Consider the following 10,062-nt stretch of genomic DNA (forward strand, 5'->3'; position numbering starts at 1 on the left):
GAGAAGCAGAAAAAAGTAGTTTCTTTCCAAAAGCACTTTTTTAAGAAGCACTTTTGAGAAAAATACACTTAGAAGCAGTTTTTTAAAGCTTGACCAAACACTAATTGCTGCTCAGAAGTGCTTTTCAAACTAATTAGCCAAACACAAACTGCTTCTCACCAAAAGTACTTTTGAGAAAAGCACTTTTGAAAAAAAGCATTTCTCAAAATAAGCTGATTTTTGCAGCTTGGTCAAACAGGCTATAAGACCTCTTTTTGGGTCAAATCATGACCATTTGGGATATTTTAGCTGAAAAAAGGACTTTTTAACATGTCAAAACTTGTCCTAAAATTCATGTCCAAACACATTTTCAATTTTATATCAAACTTCACCCAAATTAACTTTTTCAAATAAATATTTGGAAATCTATATCCAAATGGGTCCGTAATAGTTTTAATCATAAAAATATTTGTCCAGACAATTTTTTTTTTCTTTCCTTTAACGCCCTACTTAATTATCACTACACTAATTGAAAATAGAAGAATAAATTTGAGAAGATAATCCTGTTTTTTGTAAAATGTTAATTTTGTTTGGTAATCGACTATGTTGTCTTTCTTCTACGCTTACTCAAGCCTCCCCACCTCAAAAGGATAAAACTGGAATAGGAATTAGGGATTTTCCTTTGACAACAACATAATTCGGATAATAAAACTCAAAGGCGTAGGTTGATAGAGATGGACCATTGACCCTCCACTATTTGGATTTTTGGTATTTAGAGTTCAGATATTTTGCGCTTGAGATATTATCAGATATTTTGACAGCAATAATAATGTTCTTTTCCATCTGGTTATTTAGTTAATGTATAATTGACTACTCCAAACTTTTAATTATTTCTGTTATTAAGCAAACTTTTTCATAAATACTATTAAGTCACAATCTGATAACTTTCTTTACCATCAAGTTGATGACCTTATCCAAATAGGGCTTTTGAGTCTTTGACTAATCTGAACAACCAAAAGTATTATGAAAGTCTTGTTCAATTTTCTAAAATTTTCCAACCAATCTATGACCCAAAAGAATAAGAGCTATACAAAATCATCAAAAAGAGAAAATTCAAAGAGTGAACACTGAAGCAAAAAAATGAAAAGAAAAACAACAGTATATACTCAAAATCAGCTACCATATTCATTTCTTGGACTAATGTACAAAAACCTGAACTTTGAAGACCCAATTGTAATTACTACAAAAACAGGAGGGACTTTTGGGAAGAAACCAAACTATATACTGCGTACAAACTACCCCCCTCCCCCCCCCCCCCCGGCCGGCTAGGAAGGGAAAAAAAACATTATGGCCACCTAAGAAGATTTTGTGCTGTAAAGCTATCAACAAGAACTCAATTGTTTTGCTAAGCTACTAGGGCATATTAACACAGAATCAACACACAGACCACCTTTTGTATGCGTGCAATCTATCTGTGTCAATGAATATTTGATCTTTGTTGGAACAGTGGCATCCTTAACAACAAAATCTCCCACATGGTGGTGTACCCAACTTCCTACATTGTTCAGGTAACACCGGGATATGGCACGATCACCATCTGATGTCGTTAACTGAAACTGTACAGGTTTCAAGTCCCAGCCGTGAATGTGCTCATAGTTACAGACTCGACGGTTGTGCCTCTTTGTAACCTTGCCGAGCTTAAGTCTGAAGAATAAGCTATATGACCCTGCTGGGAATTGAAACTCCAGGTCCCCATCGACTTCAAGCCACCAGATTTGTTGAAGATAAGCTACAGTTTGGAATCTACATGAAGAATGAGAATATCAGTATCAACCAGCCAATTCATTACATATGAGGAAGTATAAATTAACTTTAAAGGTCTACATTGCTGGACAAGGGGAAAATGCAACCAGATCATGAAATGTATGAAATGAATGGAATGATTCATTCCGAATGAATCTCTAACCTAACACATGTCCAAAGCCAACGCGCTAGCTAGCTAGCTCAACTTTGTGCGTAAAGCTTTACCAAAGACAACATAAACCTTTCACACCACCCCCGCAATAGCATTACATGATCTCTCATTCATTAGTCACCCTGAACAATAGCATTATACGCGCTAGCTAGCTAGCTCTATTTTGTGCCTGCCTCCGACTTATTAGGAATGAGATCATGAGGATTCACACACTAGCAACTAGATCACCAGGATCAACATCACTTGAACAATCCCCTATGCGAGGAGTTACACTGATCATGGTTTAAGAAGTGTTCTGCATAGTTGCTTTTTGTTAGAACTGCCAATACCTCTGTCTTCTATCAACCTCTCATTGTATTGCTAAATATTGAGGTTACAAATTGGGATGGACTTACAAATTATTCTATGAAAAGGGTTTAATTTCATATGCTTATAATATTTACACTATCAGGTTACTTAAAAGGTTGTAGTATGCGTGGGTTGGCAACACAAAAAGAGGGTAAATAATACACTATAAACGGCTCTTTACACTCAAAATGTCTAAAGACTTGCTCGAAATAAAAAATAACATTACAAGAAAATTAGTAAAAGATTTGGTGGCCTTATTAGGAATTTTCATTCATGTTATGTGAGAATCCCTTGAAATTCAGAGGTGGAGTCAGGGGATCAGCCTGCAAAATGCAAGGCATATCTATCATCCCTGCCCCCCCCCCCCTCTCTATGTACCTATTGAAAAGAAAAACAAAAAAAAATCGTGCTAAAGTGAAGATTCATTCATGACTAAGTTTCAGCATAACCATGCCCTTAATAGTCAAAAAGAAAAAAGCAGCTTGTGCACTAACGAGCGGGGTCCGGTCCGGACCGGACCACAAGGGTCTGTTGTACATAATCTTGCTTAAGTCCTGACCTCCTGGTCATGGAGTCAACTTTACCAATTACGCCATGACAACTTCAGCCAAAAAGAAAGAACACATAAAATTACATTTATGAATACCCACCTTGATTCATCCGTCGGAATGTGATTCCAATATCGACGATCATCAATACCGGTAATTGCCATTCCTTTAGATGAAATTGCCAAACAAACCCCTCCATTATTCTTATCAATCCATACTTCCTGTCACCCAAAAAATCATCAACTCCAAAATTCAAAACTCATACTCACATAACACTATATATAAAAAAAACCAAAAATAAAAAGAAAACCAAAGTTGCAATTTTTAACATAAAAATGTTAAAGAACAGACCTTTGTGCCACCATCAAAAGATACAGGACAAGAAAGCTTAGCAAAAATGTCCCTTTTACCCAAGCCAGCAACTTTCAGGCCGAGAAATTCTTGAAGAATATGCTTGTAATTGGAGGGCAATTTGGGTTCCCAAATAAAATCAGCAGATGAAGCAGCACGAAAAGCCCTATTAAGACGCGCCAATTTGCAGATCTGAGGTGGATCAAGGTATGAGAGTACAAGAGCAATACAAGCCTCTGGTATATCATCAAGCTTGGACTTTAATGGAACAAAATTCAACCCATCATCAGATTTGTTATAGATGGAAGATGCATTGGCACCCATTTGAGAAAAATAATAAACAGAAACGGAGAGATGAAAATGGTGGAGGGCTTTTTTGGAGGGGTTAAGGTGTGTATATGTATATGTCTCTGTCTGGTGGAACAAGGAAGGAAATTGTGGATTTTGTACGTATGTTTTTCGAGAGAGAAAGTTTCGACTGTAGCATTGACGAGAGAGAGAGAGAGGGATTCTTATCCACTACACTGTGAGTACTTTACGCGCTCACTTCGAGCGTCATTTACACGTACACGTAACCTTAACGACGAGCTGAAGCTGCTTAGATTTCGAGACGCTACTTCACTTATCAGGTGTGCTGTTACACTTGTACTTGTAAAGGAGATTTAGGAAGTGTTGTACACTGTCTTATCAATGGGAGTGAAGTCTGCCAAATAAGCTTTTGCCAAGTTGGCTTGAATTCCACAGAGTTGCCACTTGGCTAAATAAATTATCCTAGAGAAAATGATGTTCTGGATAATGCATAAATTTTTAAATCAAAAAGTGCTATCAATGGTCAATTCGATCACTTTTGGCCAATTTTATTTCCTTTTTTCCTTATAATTTATGTGAAAATATTTGACTAAATTCGTGCTAACACCATCTCCTACCCTAATACTAAATTTCACATTAAATTTCATACGGAAATAGTATAACACTAAATTTACTCCAACAATTACACAATTTTTTATACCAAAAAAGAATATTTCTTCTCTCTCTTCTATATTATATTATTATCTTCTATTTACATTTCATTTTTTATTTCCTTCAAACAAATTCTATCTTTTTTCTTTTTTCCATATTCATCATATATCATTCACCTTCACCACTTATATAATCATTTATTACAAAATTATTTTAAAGGATAAATCAACTAAAAGTGAAATCATTGATAAAAGATAATTAAATAAATATTACATCATAGTCAAATTTTATTTAAGTACCACATAAATATTCAACTTTCGCCTCTATTCTCCCATAAATGCTCGATTAATGCATTACGAAGTGCGAAATGTGCATCTTTATCCTTAATCGATAAAAACATCAACAATTTGAACAACCACAAGCACAACAATCTTCTACCGCGTTCTCTCGATTTTTCGGTAATTTTGGTGCACCTGGAAATGACATAGGGAATTACTAAACTTATATTTTATGTTTTTTAATGTGTCCTCCTTTGATGTACTTTAATTATAATATATTTTTATTTTATGTATTGTTAATTTTCTTTTTTAATTTTAGTTTTCACTTTTCAATTTTAGCAACATTAGATATCTTACATTTGCATTTTTCATTTTTAAATAATGGTTATATTTTTTATACAATTATAATAATAATAAAATTAACTTATAATTTTATATAAATATAATATATAAAAAAATTAATATGTCAAAAAATAGGATATAAAATTAAAATTATAAAGATCTTAATATAAAAATTAATTATATACACAATATATGATAAATTAAAAGTCTAAAAAAATAAAAAGATGAATAAAATAATAATAAATCAAGTTTGGTGTTAATTTGGTGCAACACTATTCATGCACTATAATGGTGCAAGATTTGATATTTCATTGGAGCAAAAAAATACCAAATTTTACACCAAATTTAGATTTGGTGCAAAAAATAGTATACCCTTGGAGATGCCCTAACAGTAGCGACCTACTAACTTCCTGCCATGAGTCATGCACCATTTGATGATTGACGAATTCAAAATTGAAATGAGTATTCACAGATTGTATAAGGTGAGTTTTTACACAGTATTAGCCTTCCAAACTACAAGAAATTCATGTTGAATCCAACAATGAAAAAACTAAAAACCAACAATGGATGAGAAGATATTCATGGACTAGTTATTATATTCTTTTATTTTTCTCCTAGAGCGGAAATTTGAAGGCACTCCACTTTTTGTGGCGAAAAATTCAAAAATAGTCATATTTACAAGTGATCATTCAAAATACACGTTTTCAAAAGTAATCGAAATTTAGCCATTTTTTATGTAAAGATAAATCTGAGCAAAAACACTTCAAAACCCGGATTATACGCCAGTATATTATGCTGGAGTTCCAACATAAGTATACTTGAACTCCAACATATTATACTGGAGTTCCAGGATAAGTATACTAGAACTCCAGCATAATATAATGGACTTCCAGCATAAATACACTAGAACTCCAGCATAATATACTTGAGTTCCAGCAAAGTATACCGGTCCAATATAATATGCTGGCAGTTCATACACAAGTACTCGAATCTCCAGTATATTATGCTGGAACTTCCGTGTGTTGGAGTTCCAGTATAATATGCTGGAAGTTCATACACAGGTGCACCGAACTCCAGTATATTATGTTGGACCGGTCTCTGTTGCAGCAAAATAGTGGTTATTTTTCATTGACTTGACAACGCTGACTATTTTTGAATGACCAGTCCGAAAACTGGTCAGCCCGTGCTATTTTTACCTTTTTGTGGTCTATGAGTAAGAATGTTTTGGATAATCAATTTAAATGTTTTGAATCAATGATTAACTAGTCTTTGGTGTTTTCTTTATCATCACTTCCAAATTATGACACAATTTGGGCTTCCTTTTCTTCACAAATTTTGAACTTTACTCCCCTAAAAAATGGCTATAGAAGAACCCATACTATACGCCTAACTTTGCACCATAATGATTGCCTAATGACAAATTGTATCGTGTGACACCTTGCACAGTTGCACTTGAGTAATTTTTTCTTATTTGTAATTAACATATCTAGATAAATTCTTAAAGGATTCAAGTTTGGACGTGCAATAATTTTAGAGGCCGTTTGTCTACACATTTAACCTTATTCTTTGCTAATCTTCGACATATTATCATATTCTTGATTGTGCCTTATATTTTTTCATCAATCCATTGAAATGCGTTCAACCTTTTCTCTATTGTTTATCCCAAAGCAAGCCTTAATTAATGTGGCTATTGAGAGTGAAAAAGAAGCATCAACCAAAGATGCTGTATTCATGCCTGTTCGAAACACGAATAATAGTATTCATTCTTATGGGAATGGGAATGAAAAATAAGAGATATTTTTTTTCGAAATATTGACAAACGGGAGTTTAACTCAGAAAGAAGCACTTCATGAAGCATCCCAAAATTTAGTTGATTTATTTATAACCTTTTTATATACGGAGGAAGACAACTTATATTTACATGACAATCAACACACAATTCCTTTATTCCCTTTTACCTTTTATGATAAATTGGCTAAACTCATAAAAAAAAAAGCATTGAAATCTATTTTTATTGACCAATTAGTTTTGTTTCCAAAGGGAAAAGTAATCATTATTAATTAGCATAAGAAAAGGTACCGTTCAATCACTCTCCTAACCACAAGTTTTAAGATTAAATTAATGAAAAAGCAACAAAGTAGTTCAATATTTTAGAACCCCCAACCCACCTCTCTTGTGCACCTAGTTTGTGTCATATACAAATCAAAATCATTGTTCCACTTGAAACGTTCAATAAGCTAATTAATTAAAGAGCCATTCACTAGAAGACATTAGACATAATTAGCGAAATCTATTACTTTACATGTGGGATTGAGTCAGCAAATATATCTTAGACCACAAATTGGCTTCCGTTCCATCCACTAACACGTACCCAACCTGCTGGCACACGCACATTTTTTGAGAGGCAGAGTTGCTACTTATTCACATAAATAAGTTTCTTCTAGTTAATATTTTTTTTTTTTGGCAGTGTAGCACAATCTAATTGGTATTTTCTTGAGACATTCAATCTTAGCTAAGGTTTCGTCAATTAATGTCAAATTTTAATTTTGAAAAACTACTTTCAAATGACATTTTGCTTATTAATACTTTCATTGATATCCTTTATTCTGGTTACGTTGATTTGTTTGTTAGGTGTATGAAGACAAAGAAGAAGAAAGAAGCAAAAGTATTATGTAGAAGATAGAATTAAGCAAAAAACATAAAGACATCGAATGCTCGAGGGTTATTCCTTGTTGTCCATGTGTATAAGAATGTATGTTTCTCTTACATCCAACCATGTGAAACTATACGTACAATAACATGCAGTTGTCCATGTTTGATCAGACAGCAAATTTTAAAAACTAAAATTGGGTGACACAAAATCTTGTAAACTCACAAGTTTTAGCATAAAGTAATTTAAATTTAAAATAATTAATTCTTGGCTATATAATATTACAACTCATATTTATACTTTCTAAAAAGCAAGCCAACTGATTTTTGTCATTTAAGTGCGCTTATCAATATATTATTGTTAACATGTATTTTGGTTTATTCTTTATTCTGGATAAAATAATATATGAATTGTCTCTTAAGTGATGGGAAAACAAAAATGATAACCAGAAGTTGTACTAGTAATGCATAATTTTTTGCCCGCAATAATTTTTCTTATTTGGGATGCCAAACGAGTCATTATTATCTTGAATAAAATGCTGTGTATTTAGGTATTAAGGAAAAGCTTTAACCTTTAGCTTGTTTGAGAAATGAACAAGTTAATGTGGAATGAAATGCGAACTTTAACTATAGAACATACTTGTTAAAGTGGAACATGCGCGAGGTCGCAATAAACTTACAAAAAAGAAAGTTTAGTTTAAACCCCCGGCTTATGTACTTCTGACTCTCGAGGAGTTGTAAGAAATCTGGATAACAATTATGGGTGGTTTGGTTCATGAACTAGCTAGTTTTATATACATGGATAATTATAATATAGAGATTGTTAATTATGCAACGTAATGAAGGATTAATGTTATGCGAAACTTACTTTGAGAGTTATGATCTTTGGTTACTCTGGTAATATCCATATATTAATTGCTAATAAGTCTAATAATTTATTGTACATTCCATCTTGCATAAAATAAAACACAATGATATTAGAAACGAGAGTGAAATGAGAACTTTCTTGTTGTATTTTATTCATCTTGTGTACAACTATTTATACAGAGCAAAAGGAATAAAAATCTGTTATGCTAGGTACAAGTATCCTACTACTATTTGTCTATGTGTAACTACCTAATAGAATCCTAAGAAATATAAAAGAATTAATATGTACACAATTTACGGACACACTCCACATGGTAAAAGAAGCTTCCAAATTTTTCATATTCTTTTTCATCTGTTACTCAAATGAACGGATAGGATTAACCTTGGTCTTTTGAAGATAAAGTGGTCGGTCTTTGGACATATCGACTTTGAGTTGAGTCATCTTCTTTACCAAAATTCTTTGTACAACTCTGGTGAGATTCGGAGGAAAATTCGACACCAATACCCCCCTCAAGTTGGAGGGGACGAAGTTACACCCAACTTGCTGATGATAGAGTGGTGAAGCGGACCGGACAAGGGTTTGGTGAAGACATCGGCAACCTGTTGATGCAAAGGGACAAAAGTCAAAGAAATGATCCCTGCTTGAAATTGTTGCCGAACCAAATGACAATCCAGCTCCACGTGCTTTGTACGTTTGTGGAATACTGGATTGTTGGCGATATGAATCGCTGCTTGGCTATCAGAATGCAGCGGAACCGGCAGAGAAGGTGGAATAGACAGATCTTCAAGCAATCGAACTAACCAGGTAACCTCTGCGACCACTCATCTCATAGATCTATACTCTGCTTCAGCAGAGGACAAAGAAACTAAAGGTTGTTTCTTTGACTTTCAGACACCGGAGAACCCCCAAGGCTAATGTAGAAACCACTAAAAGAACGACCAGAATCAGAACATCGTCCCCAGCCAGAGTCATAGAAAGCAAGAAGACGAAGTGAGGGACTAGGGTTGAGCAAAAGACCCATTGCAGGATCTGAGAGGAGATAACGCAAATAATGAAAAGCTGCGTCCAAGTGAGGTTGGCATGGAGAATGCATAAATTGACTCAAATGTTGCACGGCGAAGGACAAATTAGGCCGCGTGTGAGTGAGGAAATTCAATTTCCCTAGAAAACGACGATAGAAAGTCGGGTCTGGAATCAAATCTCCAGTGTGAAGGCCGAGTCTTTGAGTGGGATCAATGGGCGATGTATTAGGCTTGAGGTCAAGGACCCCAAATTCATTCAAGAGTTATGAGGTAAACCTCTTTTGAGTCAAAATGAAACCTTTTTCTTCACGAATGATTTCATGCCTAAAAAATAGTGTGCTTGCCCGAGATCTTTAATCTTGAATTCACAATCAAGAAATTCTTTCAAATAGTGTTGCTCTAATAGATCATCCCCAATGTCATCGACATAGACTACAATAATAGTAACTTTCCCGTCTGATTTCTTAAAAAATAAAGAGTAGTCGTTGAGTGAATGAGAATACCCTTTAAAGTTCAAAACTGCCGTGAGCCTGGCATACCACTGCCTTGAGGCTCGCTGCTGTCACACCTCCTTTTTCCGCGCCCGGGGGGCGCAGGGTAGTTTTTTCCAATTAAAGGACAATCGAAACGGGATTGGTTTAATTATTTCAGAGTCGTCACTTGGGAGATTTAGGGTGTCCCAAGTCACCAATTTTAATCCCGAATCGAGGAAAAGAATGACTCTATATTACAGTCTGCGTAC

General features: G+C 34.4%; 1 protein-coding gene across 1 annotated transcript; it reads right to left on the reverse strand.

The window, feature by feature from the left end:
- Nucleotides 1-1,140: 1,140 nt before the first annotated feature.
- Nucleotides 1,141-3,647, reverse strand: LOC107805401 (F-box protein PP2-A13). The gene is made up of 3 exons (XM_016629435.2): nucleotides 3,202-3,647; nucleotides 2,953-3,071; nucleotides 1,141-1,782 (listed from the first exon to the last, which is right to left on the reverse strand). The coding sequence occupies exons 1-3, from the start codon at nucleotides 3,523-3,525 to the stop codon at nucleotides 1,362-1,364; spliced, it is 864 nt and encodes a 287-aa protein (XP_016484921.2). The 5' UTR covers nucleotides 3,526-3,647; the 3' UTR covers nucleotides 1,141-1,361.
- Nucleotides 3,648-10,062: the final 6,415 nt, after the last annotated feature.

The sequence above is a fragment of the Nicotiana tabacum genome, chromosome 7 (genome assembly GCF_000715075.1).
Source record: "Nicotiana tabacum cultivar K326 chromosome 7, ASM71507v2, whole genome shotgun sequence".
In the NCBI taxonomy this organism is placed as follows: domain Eukaryota; kingdom Viridiplantae; phylum Streptophyta; class Magnoliopsida; order Solanales; family Solanaceae; genus Nicotiana; species Nicotiana tabacum.

Bases quoted from the DNA above. Each gene is read 5' to 3' on its own strand.
- LOC107805401 (XM_016629435.2), bottom strand. From the start codon at position 3,525: ATGGGTGCCAATGCATCTTCCATCTATAACAAATCTGATGATGGGTTG. The intron at 3,072-3,201 runs GTCTGTTCTTTA...TTTGGGTGACAG, and splicing joins CTTTTGATGGTGGCACAAAG to GAAGTATGGATTGATAAGAA. The intron at 1,783-2,952 runs GTGGGTATTCAT...TTCTTCATGTAG, and splicing joins ATTCCGACGGATGAATCAAG to ATTCCAAACTGTAGCTTATC.